At 33.6% G+C, this 20,408-nt stretch overlaps 1 protein-coding gene across 1 annotated transcript in view; it reads right to left on the bottom strand.

Annotated features, from left to right (window-relative positions):
• Window positions 1–20,408, bottom strand: part of LOC110810160 (uncharacterized) — a 54,737-nt gene that overhangs the window by 433 nt on the left and 33,896 nt on the right. The window contains exons 7-14 of the mRNA XM_088218135.1: window positions 16,537–16,616; window positions 16,351–16,418; window positions 11,089–11,380; window positions 2,307–2,419; window positions 2,160–2,225; window positions 1,073–1,163; window positions 858–925; window positions 127–164 (exon numbers count right to left, since the gene is read on the bottom strand). Of these exons, the coding sequence (XP_088074261.1) occupies window positions 127–164; window positions 858–925; window positions 1,073–1,163; window positions 2,160–2,225; window positions 2,307–2,419; window positions 11,089–11,380; window positions 16,351–16,418; window positions 16,537–16,616 (816 nt within the window). The remainder of the gene's footprint in view (window positions 1–126; window positions 165–857; window positions 926–1,072; window positions 1,164–2,159; window positions 2,226–2,306; window positions 2,420–11,088; window positions 11,381–16,350; window positions 16,419–16,536; window positions 16,617–20,408) is intronic.

Genomic DNA, 20,408 nt, shown 5'->3' with positions numbered 1-20,408 from the left:
AAGATTTCATTTTAATATATCAGCTATACCAACAAGAAAAAATAAATAAATAAAGGAGAGCCTCTAGAAATCAAACAAAAAGGTAAATGGCCTTCAAAGAAAATGTCGGAAACAGCAAAGTAGCACCTTTTCCTATGCCTTGCATTCATCACTGTTGCATGTAACTGCAATTCAAGGAAGACAATCCCTTTCAGTTTCACCAAAGTGTAATTTAGGCATGAATTAAACAGGTCAATAGATAGAAAAAGCGTGATGGTAAAGTTGTTTGAGGCATAAAACTTTAGGTTGAAATTCCCATATTTCCACTTGTCTAGTTAAAAGTCGATTCTCGTTAAATTGGAATAACAGTCGCTTAACAATATCCTTCGTCATGTTTAACAAGACTTACATCAAAACTCTCCCTTGATCAGCAGTTATTTTACGGGAGATTTTCATCCTATAATTTGTTTAGTATGATTGAATGCTTTTCTCATAGTTTCATTAATTCTCAATGAAGTAGAAATATGTTTGAATTAGAAATGTAAGCACACAAGGACCTAATATAAAGCAGATAAATTATCAAGTAAACAAGAGTGTGTTAAATATCTTTTTTGATAAGAGAGAGTGAATAAAAATATTTTATTAGGATAAAATTGGCTGTTCAAGGTTTTAAAATCTGAACTTTTGTTGTACTTGAGATAATATGAATCACATTGTTCAGAAAATCTGCACCATCAACCCATATACAGTCCAGTTCCTGGTAAATGAACTGCTATAAGATATTGGAAAAGCATCAGAATACCATTTAAACAAAGTAAAAATGTAAACATAAGAATAGAAGACAGAGAAAGAAATTGAAATGGAAGGTCATGCTATACCTTCAGCTTTTGTTTAGCATCCTTCTCAAGAACAAGTCCAGCCTCAACAAATTCATCAATAATTACTTCTAAGAAAGATTTAAGGAATTAAAGAGAATGCTTTCAATTACCAAGTCAAGTTTCAATAACTCATAAATTTTTCCTCTTTTTTATCCAGTTTCATTCCAAGTGCAGCTAGCAAAAAAAAAATATAAATGCTACATGAAATAGGATACGGCAGGCACGTAAAAGTCGGTCCTCATTTCCAATTTCTTCCACAGGAGCATACAGAACACGAGCTTTAGCCAAAGAACCTCTCATGCAATCCTTAACAGATATGAGCATTTCTTATTTGGTTGATAAATGTATAACGATTAGCACATGAACATAACAGCAGTATATGAAAGCATTTTTTTTTCCAATCTAATGAGACATAACATAAGCAATTGAAATATTTTTCAGAATGCAGAAATCTCTCTGGGGTATAAAGTTGTGAAGAAAAATACTACAGATATTGAAAAATACTCCAAGAAAAAAAGGACAGAAAGCTAATTACTTGAAGAACTATGGAGTTAAAAGCAAAATATGAGATTAAGCAAACTCTACAAATTACTTGAAGAGCCAATGCCCTTCAAAGGGACATGGGCAAACAGATTTCTTGAAACCAAAATTGGACTTCCACAATTAAGTACACAATAAAAACGTTCCAATCTATTAAAACCACATGGTATCAATGATATTAATTGGAGAGCAATGTGTGCTCTTCTTGTGGATTAAATGGCTCTCTCAATGGCTGAGGGCAACATGAACAGAGACCATACACTGCCTTTGAGAAACAACCAGTAAATAATTCAGGGGACTCATTGGGAGGGAAACCACAAGAAACCAAGCATCTTATCTCCAGCACCTCAGAAGAGACTGAAAACACTGCTGCAAAAACCACTCTTCATCATGACTCCTTACTCATGTTAGGTTTGCTGTTGCATTAATGGTTACGATAGCTTACAATATGGTATGAATATTGATATAGGTTAAATCCTGAAGCTAAAATAGGTGAAATCCTGAAGCTAAAATAGGTGAAATCCTGAAGTTAAAATCCATCTTGTCTAGACATGTGAATATATCTATGCACAGACCACTTAATAAGGTAACTAGCACCACTCTTTTGCAAAAGAGGGTTCTTATCATACATTATTAACAAATAGAATCATGTCATGCTGATCTCGACATAAGAGATTTCGCCTTTTTGCAAAATTAGAAGATAAAGTGCATCTAGAGTAATAAAGTTTTAAGCAGTAGCTCCGTAAGCATTATTGGTCTTACCAGCCCCTTCAGTCTCACAAAGACAGGACGATTTTCCAATGCATTCATCACTTTTGAGGAGATGCTCTGGTTGTAAAAAAAAAAAAAAAGGTTAGATCACCAAGCAGTATCCTCATCCAAAGTACATGTCTGATTTGAAGTTACTACCTTTAGAAGCTTGCTAGCGGCATTTACTCTGTCCTTGTTCCACAACTTTAACATGAGTACAGTCAAGTGAAATGTTTTTGGTTTAATGAATATGGATTTCTCAATGCCTAAATCTGTCATGGGCAATATTCCGAGAGGCTCTATTAGAGTAAGGATAACAAGAGTATAATAGAATTAATTAACGCCAGAAGAGATAGAGCAGAAATGATCTCCACATTACTTGGGCTCTGCTCACACATCACACACAAAGATTAAAAGAAATAGAGAAAGCAAAGGAACAAAGGAATGTTCCATGATTCAGTAAATGTGTCCGAGGAGCCACCTGTCAATTTTCCACAGTGAAGAAATTTTGTAACTAAGATTTCTCCTCTGTATAGTGGATTAAGAATATCCAAAATTACACAAATACCTCCAATACCAAAAAGGCCCTAAACCAAACATCACTTTAGCATACAGCAGAGATACCCCTCCCTTTTAGTAGAGCTTGTTATGAACAATATTGTATAAATATAAACCTTAAACTCAAAAATTTTATTTTTCATGAAAACCAACTCATTTGATATCTAGTTTCCCATGTGTTTGAACAGCCTAAAGATTAAATCCCATAAATTTTTACTCATACCAATAAATGCTAGTAAAAGAACCAATTTTTTTCCCATACTTTTTGGACGAAGAGATTTATCCAAGCAAGAAAAAGATTTATAATTTTCCCATAAATTATTTTCACCTACTTTTTTTTTAGATCTAGTTATGCTCGTGTTTGAGCAGCTTAAAAATTATTCAAATAAATTATATTTCACACCAGTAAGTGTCAGGAAAGGACCCAACTCTTCGTCCCTCTTTTTTGGGATAAATAGATTTACCCAACCAAAAGGGAAGATTTGTCATTTTCGGCACATAAAACAATAAACTTATTCTCCACTTCCTTTCCACGATTTTATAAATAAATTGCTATAATTTAATGATAGAAAATGGATTATGGGATCCTGCTATTACCAAAAATGGAAAAAGGAATATGTGATCCTGTTATTTCCAAAATGGAAAAGTTGTCTAGTTGGAAGATAGAGCAAGTTGACACCTCCAGAATGCACCCTTTTTAACCTCCATATCTACTTCTTGTCTCCTTTACTAGCTATTAAGAATGGTTGAACATGTATTTTATTAAATATCACAGCCAAATATATACAGATTTTTTAAAATAAAGAAAGAAAATAAAAAATTAATCACATAGGATGTATTTTACCATAATGTCTTTTAACCTAATTTATATATAATATACTCTCTTTTAACACTCTCTTAAACTAGAAAATAAATATTGTCAATTCCCAACTTGCCAATGATAATCTGTAATGCTAGAGTGCTCAATCTTTTGGTTGTTAACTGTGAATTATTAAGCATATATGAAGTATATATTAGGTTGTTATCGAGCTTCTTTTTAATAGCGGATTGTGCGTAATGCTTATGATCGATTTGTCATTACAATATAAGTGCATAGGGTTCTCCCAATTGATTCTCAGATCTTTTAAAATTCTTTAAAGTCATAATAATTTACATTTCCATTAAGCTATTATTCGAACCTCTAATTTTATATTTGATATTGTAACTACATTTTGCTTTTTATTTCTCTAGATAATCAAGTTATCCTTAAGAGAGGTACAATAGTTTGTAATAAATCTTCTGTCCACCACAAACCTTGCATAATCTACATCCATATAGACTTCAACTTATCAATATTTCTAAATAAGATCCCTTTTCCAAGCGACCCTTTCAAGTAATGTAGCACTCTAAAACCTGTTTGTAAGTACAATTCGTTATAACTGTGCACGAATTAACTTATAACACTTATTGCATAAGTGATATTTTGATCAAGGGTGATCTTTAATTTACAGTTTTTATAATTTTTATTTGTATTATTTTCTAGTTTTATTTAAGATTAAAAATAGATTAATGATTTTAATTAATTTACTAAAAAAAGAGAGAATATGAATCTGTATGTTATTTTTAGAATTTACTTATTTTAATATATGTATTATTTTTGTAAGCTTCTCAAAGTCATATAAGAGGATTTCATTGTAAGAATTAAAGCAGAGAAGAATGAAAGTTATCTTATCTTTTTCAAAGATAAACCTTCTCTTTATTTTCAATCAGAGAGTTATCAAGTTCTATCACTCCTATACGGATCAAATTGGTATCAGAGCATTTTGATCTTACCTGTATATGGTTAAGACTAGAAGTGGTTACAAGGAGACAGGAGAACCATTTTCTATTCTCAACGTTCATCGAGAATCCTCAAGAAGAACCACAAGTTTGGAGTCTGTTATAATGACACAAAACTCTATTGTAGTCGACTTGGCCAAGCAAATTACTAGTCTGTCTGAATAGATGGCAAAAGTTGTCTTGGATGGAGGATCAATCTCATGATGATTCTGATAGAAACACATAGAGACATTAAAAGTCCTGGTCCGAGTTTAAGAAAAAAGAAAAAAAAAAGTCTCCTCAAGAAGAGGAAGAAGACAGGTTGCCAAGACCTTTTAAGGTGGAAGCAAAAATCGACATTCCATCATATGACGGTTCAGTTGATGCTAAAAAGTTAGATTCTTAAATCAATCAGTTGGAGATTTACTTTACCTTATATAGGTATAATAATGAAGACAAAACCTCATTAACAAGACTAAAATGACAATTCATGTCTTAACATGGTGGAATTCATATATACAAACCCATGAGGGTGAAAAAATAAGTTGGGATAATTTTCTAGATTTTATTCGAAAGAATTTTATCCAATAGGCTACCAAGAAGATCGGTGGAGGCGATGACACAACCTACACTAAAAATGAGATAAATTAGTGTAAGAATATATCATTGAGCTTAGATGTATAGTTGTGACATTGGAAGTCTCGATGGATTCACCTGATACGTTCATGAAATATACTTCAGGACCATTGTCATGTATAAGTACTAAGATTTCACTTTATAAACCAACCAATGTGTCTAGTGCAAGTACGATAACTACGACCATTGAAAAGAAAAATAGTTGCAATGAACAATCCTTTGAAGGCTCAAGGTCAGGCTCCTCAAAATAGAAAAAGTTTAAGAATAGTACTTCAACCTTATCATCCTTATCGTCAACACCAAATGCTAGAAGGTGCTGTGACCATTGTAAGATCGATGATCATACAAAGAATAAATATTGGAAGTTACATCCAAAGGAAAAACCAAAGGGTAAGATTGTGGCAACAACAACCTGTGATAATGAACCTATAGTAGTTGATTAGATTCAAAGAGCAGATCCAAACTCAACTCTAATGGCAACGCCAAAAGTTATAGACTTCCAGTCATTTACCAAGCCTGACGAACGAGAGAATTTGTTTGTCATAAAAATCCAACTAAAACAAGAGGTGATTACTGCATTGGTGGATAATGGAAGCCAAAGAAATCTCATTTTTGAGCAATTGGTGCAAAAATTAGGGTTGTCCACAATCCCTCACTCTAAGCCATACCCATTAGGTTGAATTCACAAAGATGTGGGGCTTCTATTTAATCGACAATGCACCTTTCGATTTGCTGTGATCAGTTAGTTTATCGATGAAGTGACCTGTGATGTAGTCCCCCTTGATATATGTCAGGTAATACTTGAAATTCCTTATTTATGGGACTGAGATGTCATTTATTATCGACAAAATCAAAGAATTCAGTTTACTAAAGAATGAAGGAAATCTCTCTGTTCTGGTGAAAAGATGAAACAAACTGTTGATTTGATCATTGTGTGTCAAGCGAAGCGGATAATTGACTCATCAAAGAAGTTTGTACTATTATTAATACAACCTTTTAATGATGAGGGACGCACAAAGGCAATCAATATTTGTTAATTCAACTCATATGGCTATCACTAAGCTATCTCAAAACAAAGAGAGAAATGAGTTAACGTAGTTGTGCGAAGAATTTCTTGACCTATTTTCTGAATAATGAGGTTTACCACCAAAGTTGGAAGTGGAACACGAGATCCAAACTCATCTCAGATCCATCACTTCCGAATTTAAGCATGTATCGGTATGTTGTAATAGAAAATGAAGAAATAAAGAGGCAAGTGGCTGATTTGCTTGAGAGTGGTGTCATAAAACCAAGCAATTCATCTTATGGATAACTAGTGGTTCTTGTTCCTAAAAAAGATAGTGGTTGACATATGTATATTGACTACTGTGCATTGAACAAAATCACAATGAAGAACTGATACCCTCTTCCCAAAATAGATGATCTTTTAGATCAATTGAAGCATGCCTATTATTTCACAAAGTTGGATTTGAAATCTGATTACCATCAAGTACGAATCTGAGAAGAAGATTCCTAGAAGATGGCTTTTAAGACAAAACAATCTTTGTTCGAGTGGCTACTCATGCCATTTGAACTCTGTAATGCTCCTGCTATATTGACCTTTCATTGATCAATTTGTCATTGTTTATCTTGATGATATTCTCATCAACAGTCGTACTTGGGAGGAACACCTAAATTATTTGAGAAGAGTATTCAAGTTGCTAGGAAACATGAACTCTGCCTTAATAAGAAGAAATGTGAGTTTGGGAAGAGATCATTGTAATACCTTAAATTCATTGTGGGTAATGACGAATTGTAAATTGACCCAGAAAAAGTGAAGACTATTCAAGAGCGGCATTGACCAACACGTCACTGAAATACGAAATTTTATGGGAGCTTGTCAGTATGTTAGAAAATTTATTCAAAATTTCTCTATGATAGCCGCTTCCTTACATGAACTAACAAGATATGCGAGGCGCCTGTTTTACTTCTACCAAATCTACAAAAACTTTTTAAACTCGAGACTGATGCATCTAGATATACAATGGGTACTGTTCTAATGCAAGAAAGAAGAAGTGTTGCTTACTACTCTAAATTGTTTCAAGAGTCTCAAAAGAACTATCCAACTTATGATAAAGAATTGTTTGCCCTACAACAAACCGTAAAACATTGGCGTGTATATCTTTTGGGTAAAGAAACTGTAGTTTACAATGCTCATTGACCATTTCAATACCTTCAAACACAGTCTAAATTACAACAAGTCCATCATATGAAATGGATGACCTACCTTCAACAATTTAACTTGGTTATCAAATACAAAAAGAGAGTTCAGAATAAATTGGCTGATATGCTATCTGGGCCACCAATAACAACACTTTGTTTGTCTGTTGTGATGGAGATTCAGCCAAGTGTACATGAAGAATATGTCAACATGTATGACCATGATCTAGATTTTTGTGATATAATAACTATGGTGAAAATGGAGAAACCATCAGAGTTTACATTGGGAGATGGATTACTCTACAAAGGATCACAACTATGTGTTCCAAGAAAAGCAAATCGTATACAATGGATGCAAGAAGCTCATACTTCAAAGGTAGCAGGACACTTTGGAGTAAACAAGACTGTACAAAATCTTCAACACTATGTCTATTGGCTCCGGATGTAACAAGATGTAGCACATTTTGTTAAAGCATGTATGGTATGTAGTACTTTAAAGCCATCAAATAGAAAAAATGGGCTTTACACACCATTGTTACTTTCGAGTAGACCATGAGAAAGCATCTCTATCGATTTCATGGGAGGTCTACCAACTACTAAACGAGGATATGACTACCTATATGTAGTAGTAAATAGATTTTCCAAAACGATAATACTTATACCATGCAAGAACATCACGGAAGAAGAAACAACAAAAACTTTCTTCAAGAATGTCTGAACACATTTTGGGTAATAAAACTCTATTATTTCATATCGTGATAGTCGTTTTCTTGGAAGCTTCTGGAGTTTATTATGATCTATGATGGATATGAAGTCGAATGGAAGTACAAGGTTTCATATTCAAACTGATGGTCAAACTGAAGTTGTCAACCGGACCATTGTACATCTTCTGCGGGGGTATAATACTCAACACCCTAAGAGTTGGGATGAGAGTTTACCATATCTGCAATTTGCCTTCAACTAAGCTATTCATAACTCCACTAATAAGTCACCATTTGAAGTTTGTCTCGGCTACTTACCACAAAATCCATTTGACATTAAAATTACACTTGAGTCATCATCAAAGAAAGCGCAAGACAAGAATTGTCCAAAAAATGTTCAAAAGTTCTTAGAATGCAGTCGACGGGTCCATGGTGAAGTAGAAAAACAATTGCAGAAAGCTCAGCATAAAACTAGACATGATTGACATAGAGTAAAAGGTGAATTCCAAGTGGGAGATCTAGTATGGCTACACTTGGGAAAGGAGAGGTTAAAAGGAGAAAGCAAGAAGTTAAACCCTATTCGTTATGGTCCTTTTAAGATCCTTAAAAAGATTGGTGATAAGGCATGTCAACTAGAGTTACCTAACTACATGGAAATATACTCTATGGTCAATGTCGAAAATCTAAAACTTTTTGAACCCTTAATGTTGGGTGATGAACCTGGAGAAGTTATGCCTTCAATGGAGGAGTTGCATACCAACAATGAGACCCCATTACTGGAAGATACTATCCTTGAAAGGAAAGTCACAAAAACCCATAAGGGAACAAGAAAAGTATTCCGTGTTGAAAATAAAGGACAAAAATCTAGTACATCAAAGTGGTTCACTAAAAAAATGGAAGAATCTACGTTTCTCAATCTCAAATTTTAAGATCCAACAAGAGTTAGATTCCTCTAAAAAAAAGGGAGTAATGATCAAGGGTGATCTTTAATTTACTGTTTTTATAATTTTTATTTTTATTATTTTCTATTTTTATTTAAGATTAAAAATATATTAATGGTTTTAATTAATTTACTAAAAAAATGAGAGAATATTAAATTATATGTTATTGTTAGAATTAACTTATTTTAGTATATGTCATATTTTTGTAAACTTCTCAAAACTATATAAGAGAATTTCATTATAAGAATTAAAGCAGAGAAGAACGAAAGTTATCTTATTTTTTTCAAAGATAAATTTTCTTTCTATTTTTAATTAATATCTGTTTGAGAGTTGTCAAGTTTTGTCACTCCCCTATGGATCATGTCTGGTCATATATGGGATAAGTATATCATTCTCCTTGGTTCTTGAATTAATTGTAAACCACAACCTTGGTTTTTGAGTTACAGAGGGTGATCATCCTCTCTCAAATTCCTTTAACTTTGGTGGTTGATGCGCTTAGTAGCATGCTAACATAAGGGTTAAATAAACGTTTGGTTAAGGATCTCATCGTAAGAGGATGGAATAGAGGTCTCTCACCTTTAGTTTGCAGATGATAATACCTTGTTTTTTTCATACAATGAAAAGTTGATTAAGAATCCACTCATTGTTGTTCAAAATTTTAAGAAGATTTCATGGCTTTGAATAAACCTAAACAAGAGTGGCTTGGTTGGGATCAATTTTAAGGATAAAATTATGAAGGATTTGGCAGAACATATTGATTATACTAGACAATCCTAGCCAATCACTGATATGCTAGCCTTGACAACTCTATTGGAGAACTTTGGGTACTCTCACTCTCACCAGCTGAATATACAATTTAGACCTTAGAACCCTTGTACATTTACATTTGAAAGTCTTCTGTAGACTATACTACCCATAACACTAGTTGCTACAATACTTTTTTATCAATTCATTTCGGAAAGTGAAAGTCCCTTTTAACGTGAAGTATTTTGCTTGACTGTTATTCTCAACAGACTTAACACTAGCAAGCAAATTTCTAGGCTTAATCATGCTCTCTCAACAGATATTTATGTTTTGTGTTTCAAGATTGGAGACACTGATGATCACACCTTCCTCAGTATGACTGGACTTGGAAGTTGTGGACTATGTTGTTTGATACTTTTGAATGCTTCATGTTCACTAGAGTGCTTCTTGAACTTGGGTCTGCATAGAAAGGGGGTGAGAAAGGATGCTAAAAAACCCCTTTGGGGAAGAGTATTTTTTGCGGGTTTGTGGGTGTTGTGATTGGAGTAGAATCCAGGAATTTTCCAGCTGACTTTTCCCTTTTCAGTTTTTGTGGGAAAGGATAACTCTTTTGGCCTCTCTATGGGCTAATGCTCATGGGTACTTCAAAGAGGTTCATGTTTCTATGTTACACAGAAATTGGGGCTGTTATTGTATATTTTTCTGGTATTTGCTGCTTTGACCTTCTAGGCTTAGAAGGCTTTAGGAGAATATCTTATCTTCTTTCTTGCATTTCTTCTCATTTTTTCTTAAATAATATTTCTTCTTTTGTCAAAGAAAGTCATCAATTCTCTTTTGCTTACATAAGAGATCACTGGTTGAGGATTCTAAATATTTTGGTTAAGGCAAACCCATTTAAGATGGACTTTCCATAGAGAAACAAAAATCTATATATGTACTTGAGTGGTTTTTTAATGATTGAATTTCCTTTCTCAAGCAAATAATAATTTAATTACATAAAAAAATAATCAAAAAAGACAAATTTAAATGAATTATTGCATGAAAAATTATTTTTACACTATAATCAATTTTAGGAGGAAACAATTGAAACTAAATAATTTCACTGTAAAAGACAAATTTGAGGTTGAACAATTGAAGGCTTTAATGAAAATCATGTCTATAAATGGACAGGAGCTAAAGTATATACAAGAAATAAGCAACAGTTTATAAAAACACCATGCAAGTCCATTAACCTCAAGTCATCAATCTCTTGCAACCTGTTAATATATAATCAGAACTATGACTACCAAAATGGAAGCTAAATAGTGCCTGCAACTCAGAGACTAGCAATGGTCCTTCAAAATCAAGATATAACTAGTTTCGTACCAGATAAGGTAGGAGACATTGGAGCTGCTATGCTCTTTAAATCGACTTTAACATTGTTCTCTTCAACTTTAAGTTCAACTGCAACATTAGATCTTTTACCCACTGCCGGTTCCATATTTTGATCAACAGGAAAATCTTCATTAGAATCACTTTCTGAATTCTCATTTGGGAAAGTATCACTAGTTCTCAGTATAGAATTCTGAAAACTGAAAAGTCTATCAACCAATTGCGGGTGTATAGCCAATGGAAGAGACACAAAGTGTGAGTAATCAAGATTTGGACCTCTGACAGCCTGGAAAATGAACTCCAATCCACAACCACATAGAAGGCAGATAAATAGTTATTACATGGCCAGCAGTGATGAGAAAATGATAGAATAGGAATGGACATATTTTAGTATTGCAAGACATTTATGTAATTATTTTCTTAATATATTAATAAGGATATTTTGCTTTTTAGAAATTGTAATAGGATTATTGCTTAGGAATTTATTTCTTGTTTATAATTAATAAGGATATTTTGTTCTTGTTTTCTTATTTAAAAATTCTAATAATTTTAGGCCATGTAAACACTATAAATGAATAGATGGTTCATTATTGACTTTTTCTTTAATTGTTTACTATCTTTCTAAACCATGTTCCTCTATGCTACATTTACGTTTTTTCTTTAGAAAAGAGAGAGAGAGAGAGAGAACACATAGCACAGAAGAAAATTAATCAGAAGAAAAAAGAAATTAGCAGAAAACCCGAGACTGTTCTTTATCGGCTCTGCTTCTCCGCTCTAAACTGATGACTATTAAGTGCATTTTCAATCCAGGCACAACCCAGGTTCTCGTCCCTAGACTAGGCGATATCCGCTATTCCTAGGGTTCTCCTACAATCAACCCAGTTCCCTTTCTTCTTGGGTCTAGTTACAGCAGATTTGTCCAAGGCTCTACGCTTGTTATCGTCTCTTGCTTATGGCTTCACACAACCAGGTGCCCATTCTAAATAGACGGGTGCAAAAGGAAGGCATCGAAGGGATTGCGGAAGAAAAAGGTGTTAAACCCATTGCAAACTGTTAAAGAAGGATAAGTAGGTTAAAAGGTATAAAGGTAATATACATCATTTGTAATTAATTGTAATTTATTATCTATTTCATTTTTCATTTTAGAAAATCTGTATATATAGTGTTGTAATATTCAATAAAATATACATCAAACCATTCTCAAAATGATATCGGAGCCCTATGTTAAAGAAACCCTTAACTCTTTTGCAAAACCTGATAGGCCTTAACTGCCAAAACTAAGAAAACCATTAAAAAAAAACCTTAACGGGACCAGCCTTATAGCCAGCCAGCACGACAGCAGCCTCTGTTCAGCAGCAGCCAAGTACGGTCCCTGCTTGAGATGCATTTGCTTTGTCCAGCAGGCCTTCATAGCCGGAAAACACCCAGCCGCCTTCTATTTCAGAGGTTTCTTCTTCAGCTGCCATTGCTCTGTTTTTGCGCACAGATCTGCTGTGTTTTTGCATGCCGATTTGCTATGTTTTTCTCCATCTTTTGCGCTCTATTTACCACTCTTTTCTGTGCCCTGTTTGGCTCTGTTTCACGTACTCTGTTTCTGCCCTGTTCTCATGCTCTTTTTCGTGCGAAAAACCCTGTTTTCCCTCTGTTTCTGCCCTATTCACGTGCTAGGTTTCGAGTACACAGCCCTTATTTTTGCTCTGTTCCGTTCGCTCTGTTTTGAGCCCAGCTGTCGCACTAAACACAGCCCAATTAGTGGCCCTGCTCAACCAGTCTAGATTATCCCAGAGAAATGTGCCTACAGTTGTTCTCGCGAGCATTATTGCATATCATAAATAGTGGTATTGTGGCATACACTATTTCTCATCTCAACAAATTGCTTTATTGTCTTCGATATTAGACGACCAAACTTGTTATGGCTATATAAGAATTGCAGAGTCAATTGTATTGATGTCTCTCCAGATACGATTCCTCTCATTTTTCTCAGCCTTTCAGCATAAATTGTTTCGTTTGGATCTGCGTCACGCACCGTTGTTGAAGTAGCTGTTCCATCAGTCCTTAAAACATCCTCTGAGGCAGTAGAATTTTCATTTTGAGCAGAAGTTGCATCCACTAGCGGACTACATCTGCAGGTCAACTCTTTGGAATAGACGCGCCCACGCACCTCAAGCCGTTGTTCCCTACAGCCATGAACTAGTCTATAACCAGTCAACAGTCTCACAACCAACCAGCGCGAATCAGTCCTTTTTTTTCAATAAAGCAACTCCAATCAGCTGTTGTTTCAATCGGCCTTAATTGCTCTGAGAATTTTTAAATTGTGCTGGAGATTATGTCCAAGTTGTTGGAGAAAATTCCAACATGGCAATTTTAAATCTTAATGAATTTAAAGTGGAGATTAAAAGACTAAAAACTCAACTTGCGTCCTTGGAGAAACAAACAGGTATGGATTTTGTGGCACACTTAGATACATTTTCTATCTCATATAAACTAAATGTTTTAGATAAACTCTTTGAAAATTCTTCAATTATAAATTCAGGAGTCACAGATCGTATGACTGATACTTTTAAACATTTTCATACATATGCTTCATATTAAAGTAATAAAAAGATTCACTCTAAATGGTTCCCTTAATACCATTATAGACAATGATGGCATTAAACTTACTCCTATCCTTATCCTAAAAAACGTATTATATGTACCTAAATTGTGTGCTAATCTTGCGCTAGTCAACAAGTTATTACAAAACTTGAACTGCAAAAACATTTGACTTTTCTCACTATACTTTTAGGATAAAATTCGGAAAAGATGATCATACATGCTAAAACCAGAAACAAACTATTACTTGGATGCACCTAGGGGATCCATTCTCTGTTATTACTACTGATTCCACAAACAAGATTTGGCTCCCGCAAAAGACTTAAGGCTTGTTTGGATGATAGTTCAATAATGATGGTATGATTTTTTCATAATTTTTTTCTGTTTATTTTCATTTCCAAATACATGGTATAATTTTTTAGTGGTTGAGTCATGATTCTCAAAATCATGATTTTTTCTATTTTTTCAAACCACTGATTCGGTGGTTTTATGATGGTTTGATAATTTTTTCCTTTTATACCCTTAATATTTTTTATTATTTACAACATTACCCTTCTCTTTAATTTCTTCTACTTGACACTTCTTCTTATATTCTTCTTTTTCTTTTTAAAATATTGTATATATATATATATTTAATTATATATATTTTTTATATATAAATATGTATCTATATATTCAATTAAATTCATGTATTTATATTTTTAATTATATATACATAAATCGATTTTATATATACATATATTTAATTATATATATTTTATTACATATATATATAAATTTATATATGTATATATGTATTTATATATTTAATTATATATAAATACATGTATATAATATATTTAGATATATATATTTTATCATATATATGTGTATTTATATTTTTACTTAAATATTATACATATATATAATATTTTAATTATATATATATGTATATATTTAATTATATATATTTATATATCTCTATATTTAACATTATATATTTTTTTAATTTTTTCTCATTTTATTTTTCATTTATAGTTATATACAATAATACAAGGACAAAATAGAAAATTTGTTCAAATATACAATCATATCATTTTGTCAACCCAAACAAAAACAACTGTCACTATCAGACATTAATAAACCATCATCCAAATATGGTTAAATTTAAACATTAATGAACCTTATACATACCGGACCGTACCTAACATTAATGAACCCTCATGTAAGTCATCCAATCAGAACGTTAGGCACCGATCTTTTTCCATCTTAAAAGTTATTGTTTTTAGGAGGATACCTAATCCTCATTTTCTGTATCTTTTTCTACCTATTAGTATATCTTCTTTCAATTAAATATATATATATATATATATATCCTTGGTCTTGGTCGAACGAGTCTATGAAGGGCGGCTCAGCGAGGGAGGTGTCTAGTCTGCCTAAGACTAATGGTGGGCTTGGCATTGGAAACCTCTATAATAAAAATTAGTCTCTTTTGAATAAATAGTTATGGCAATTTCCTCTTTCTAGCAGAGAGGATTCAAGAATAAGTTTGGTTTGCACTAGAATGGTTGAGACTCCAAAGCAAATGTCTTCATTAGATAAAAATGCCCTTGGGAAGCCATAAATGGTTATCTAACCTTTGTTTTTCTTTTTACCCTTGCTTGGTTTAGGTGGGTGATGGCTCTTGGTTTCTCTCCTGGGAGAATCTTTGGAGTGACACTATCTTGCCTCTCGATCCCCTCGCCTTTATACTTTGTCCTAGAGCCATAAGTCTCCTATTTCCTCTTTCTTGGATCATTCTGTTGACTTTCGTTCTTAGACTATGAACATTTTTAAGAAACCTTGATGATCAAGAAGTGATGATATAAATTGTTTTTTATTCAACTCCTCAATTCTATCATATTTTTCTAGCAACCCTGATTGCAGAATTTGATTTTTGGATTCTTCGAGCATTTTTATTGCAAATCTTAGTTTGCCTTTTTGACCCACAAAACTTCAACTCATAATGATAGGATGTATACTAATTATTTACCATGATTTTCTCCAAGTTCACAGACTATATCATACTTCGTCTCAGGTGTGTGTGGGTGCGTGTGATATTCTATAAAGCTTTTGAGATTCATAACCATTTCTTTTTGCATTGTGATTGGCCATGAGGCTTTGGTCCAAAATTTCTGGTATATTTAGTGTTTCTTGTGCTTCTCTTTATAACATTGACCTTTTTCTGTCTTCTGCACTTCTAGGTTTTGGCAAGAAAAATCAGACTAAGGCTCTTTGAGGTGGTGCTTTCTTTGTTGGGTTGTGAGTGATTTGGCTGGAGAGGAACTAAAGGATCTTCAAGGATCAAGTATCTCCATTTTGTTTTTTGGGATCAGTTGTTTCTTGATGTTTCTTTGGGCGAAGGCGCATGGGCACTTCAACGATTTTTCTGTCAATGTCACATAGAGATTGGCCAGCTATCGCTATTTTTAGGATAGTTGGACATTATCCTTTTCCTTTCTATCTTTTTTTTTTCTTTTGGGAGATTATTTAGTCCTCTATTTTATGTATTCTTCTTTCTCTATCCAAAAATATTTTTGTTGTGTGTTAAAAAAACTATATTATCATACCTAGGTTTAATATGTTTTGTACAATATTAAAAAGAACACTGCTACTTCAACAAGAAAAAGTTATTTGGTAATAGACCTTGTCAATGATAGTTTGTATCTTTTCTGAAGCTCTAGTCACACCATCAGCTGATGCACCTTCAATAACTGCAAAAGATAATTAAGCAAAGTTAAAATGCACCTGAATTTTACCATGTTGATAGCTGATCAAAAAGCTTTACACATTGAGCACTATTTAACAGATATACCACAAACTTAAACTTACCAATAGAATCTTCTTTCTTTGATGATGGAAAAACAATCTTAACACCCATCTCCTCTTCAGTTTCCTTTTGTGTAGCTCCTCTAAGAGATTGAAGTAAAGAACAAAGAGAGCAAATCATAAGGATATACATAATGACTTGACCCAATCCATAAATTTACATGTAACATTTCGTGAAAACCTAGTGATGCAGATAAGATCTTAATCTGGAATAAGTTTTCTATTAAAGAAATTTTTAAAATTGTTGTTATTTGTATTCAAAGCTATTTACGCATTATAATACTTTAATTTTCTTTTAGGCAAATCTTAAGGAGATAAGCTCTTATAATTTTCTCATTTATAGTTTTCTTTATTAGCTGTAACTTTCTTTTTAATACAAAAGATATAATGAATAAATTATATGGCTGAGAAAAGAATGAAAAGAGAACCATATAAATAAACAAAGCATAACAAAACAATGAACACAAAACCGACAACTTGTCATGTGACCCCATAGCATCCCAATTCCCATGCAGAAAAATCAGGGATATCCAAGTAATTCCCATGAGCATCAGACTAAAGGGAACCCAGGAAGGTCATCTTCTCCCATAGGATCAAGTCCGGAAAAGAACTGTTACAAGATTACAAAATATTTTTTTGTATAATAGCGTAATTATTGGTTGACTTTTCACATATATTAGCATAATTATAAGTAGCAAATTAATAGATTAATTTATGTTAGTTACCTTACATAAATTCCTCTGTATATATATATATATATATCTCTAACCTATTAAAATAAAATAATCAGAAAATATTCTTATATTTTTCTGTTCAATTACATGGTATCAGAACTAACTTAGAAAGAGAGGCGTTGTCACCAGCCAGATCTGGAGCGGTGGGTGGAGGCATCTGGATCGCAGCGAAGTGTCTGAAGAAGAAGACTTGATCAGATCGTGACGGACAGAGCTCTGATTTGGCAGATCGTTTAAAAACAAAAAGGCGTCAGGCGAAAGCAAAGGTCTCACCGATCGAACAGCAGCATGAGCAGATCCGATCCAACCAGATCTGCGCACTAGGAGCCAGATCGACTGACAGTGAGGAAGCAGAGTGGAGCGGCGGCTCTGTTTGGAGAAGCCAAACAGATTGCTTGTCGGAGGAATGGAGAAGCCAAAAGAAGCTCGGGACTGTGCGCTACTTGGAACAGACAAATCGTGTGGCGGGGAGAAGACAAAGCGGCGGTGGCAAGCTGTCCCCGGCACAACCAGATCTGCGTGAAGAAGAGAGCTGCGGCGGTCGCCAGTTGCATGAAGCCAGATCCACGATGTTTACTGCACAATTTTACGAGATCCATTCCAGATCTGAGCGCGCCACAGATCTTTGGTGTTTTCCGGTCAAATCACGGCTTCTCGTGGTGGTTCCGGCGATGGTGCATGATGATTTCAGCGGCAGCACGTGAGATTCTGATGGCGGCGCGTACGACGGCGTGTGGGGCTTTTCTGGTGGTTATACGCAGTGGTTTCTATTTTAATGCATGGTTGTGACTTTTTTGGACGTAGTAGTGTTTTCCTGTGAGTGGTTGTCTACTCCTAATAGTGGTAATTCTCACTATTTGTTTTTCACCTGTTTCGGCTATTTTTTTGGTTGCTGGTTTTCTGGGTGTTTTTAATGATTTTCGTCTGACAATTTAATTCTTGAATTAAAATGAGTAGTAATATTGTCTGCTACTACTGATATGAGTAAGGGAATATAAAGCGGTACTGCAAGAAATTGCAAAGTCGCAAGAAGAGAACACAGACTGCTAATATTGTTGCTACTATTGCTAACTCTTTTTCTAAGAAAATAGTTATAATTTTAGCTGACAAGTATGCTAAGTTCTCTCAGTATTAGGAATCTTTGAAGAAATTCTCTACTATTAATGAATCAGGTAAAAACTATCTTATCTCCTATTTAAACAAATGGCTGATTGATTCTAGTGCTACAGATCACATGATAGGTAATCATAATATATTTTCTAGTTTTCGATCACATAAAACATATTCTACTATAACCATTTCTGATCGGTCAACCTATAACATTGAGGGTTCTGAGACCGTAAACCAATCTCATCTATTGTCCTGTTATCTGTATTAAGTCTACCAAAACTTATTTTCAATTTGATTTATGTGAGTAGACTCCTATGACGAAACAGAATGTTGTTAAAGGACATGTATCAAATAGTCTCTACATTCTTGATACTTGGTGATGCAGAACCCTAGATCAACCAATGTGATCATAAACTTACACAATGTCATTCAAGACACCAAAAAAATTTGATCATATGAAAACTCTCCCTATTTAACTCTCTATCAAAAATAATAGGAAATAAGATCACTAAGAAACGAAGAATTAAAAAGAAGAATGGAAGAACACCACAAAAAATTACCTTAATAAGTAGATCCACTATTTCTCAACAAGAAATATGAAAAAATCTCTCTTGAATAAAACTCATAATATTATTGATTTTAATCTTGAATACTTATACTAGAAATTGAATGTCTATTTATAAAGTAAGGTCATTGGCAATAAAAAGAAATAGATCTCCTAAAATAATTGTAGAAATTAAATCTTACTTTAATTGAAAAATTAATAAAAGAACATTTTGACTAATTAGGCTAGATTGAATCTTACTTTCTGGAAAAAAAATTTAACGGAGAAGATTTTAATTGATTGTAGAAAATTAGGGAGAAAATAAATGGAAGTTTGGAACTGACCATAATCTTTCATTTTTAGCCGGGATTTGGTTCTTTAAAAGTCTTCCTTTTTCTTACTTGATTCCCTCTTCCACTTAGATTGAGATGTAAGTACTATTATATTCTTAAGTTGTTGGGCTTGTTTTCTTCTTCTTTTGAATTGGGCCTTTTCCTTATGATTCATGTCCATGCTCACATCATCCCCTCCCCCTTCAAAAATAATTCGTTTTCGAATATGATACTTCTTATGTAGGGGTTTCACCAATTCTTTTTTTTTAAAGAAAATATCATGCAAAACAACACTATTAAACAAAAAAAGTTTGAGGTGAGTTGATAATTTTTCTTGAAATATGACCTCCTAAGCTCTTTTTTCATATAGAAACATTCTCTTTTCATGCTGCTCAACCGTTCATTTCCTCCAGACTTTATGAGTTTTTGAGTTGCTACTGATCTTTGAATACTTCCTTAAGTAATAGCAGTGCAAGTGTAAAATACTGAGCACTCATGCTAAAGGAATAACGATTCTAATAGCCATCATAAGTTGCACGCTTATCGTACTATCAGGGTCTTCCAAGTAGGATGTGACTAGCATGCATGGACACAACATCACAACGAATTTTATCAGTGTATCGCCCAATAGAGAAGAAAACTAATACCTGCTTAGTCACTTTTATCTCTCCACAATTAGTCAACCACTACAACTTGTAAGGGTGAAGATGGCGCGTGCATGTCAACCCAAATTTATCAACTAGGATAGTACTGGCAACGTTGGTGCAGTTACCCTCATCTATAATGAGACTACATATCTTCCCATTTATAAGGCAACGAGTGTGAAAGATATTCTCTCTCTGATTACTTTTTTCGGGCTTCACTTGAACATTCATAACTCTCCTAATCCCCAAAGTTTCTCCCTAAACTAGATATTCAACACTTTCCTCAACATCCTCCAATGGTGGCATGCTATCATTATCTTCACTCTCACAATCACTGGTACTATCAATTCCGCCATCATCTCTCAATAACATAATCTTCTTATTTGGGTAGTAAGATGCAATATGTCTAGTTCCGAGACACCTAAAGTATTCAATTGTACTATGCTTCTAAGATAAGTTAGAAATCCTACCTTTTATATCAGGTGGTATGAACTTTTTCTTTTTCTCGTCT

Source organism: Carica papaya, chromosome 4 (assembly GCF_054855325.1).
Source record: "Carica papaya isolate Zhongbai chromosome 4, ASM5485532v1, whole genome shotgun sequence".
In the NCBI taxonomy this organism is placed as follows: Eukaryota; Viridiplantae; Streptophyta; class Magnoliopsida; order Brassicales; family Caricaceae; genus Carica; species Carica papaya.
The sequence above is the reverse complement of the archived record's forward strand: the minus strand, read 5'-3'. Positions and strand labels throughout refer to the sequence as shown.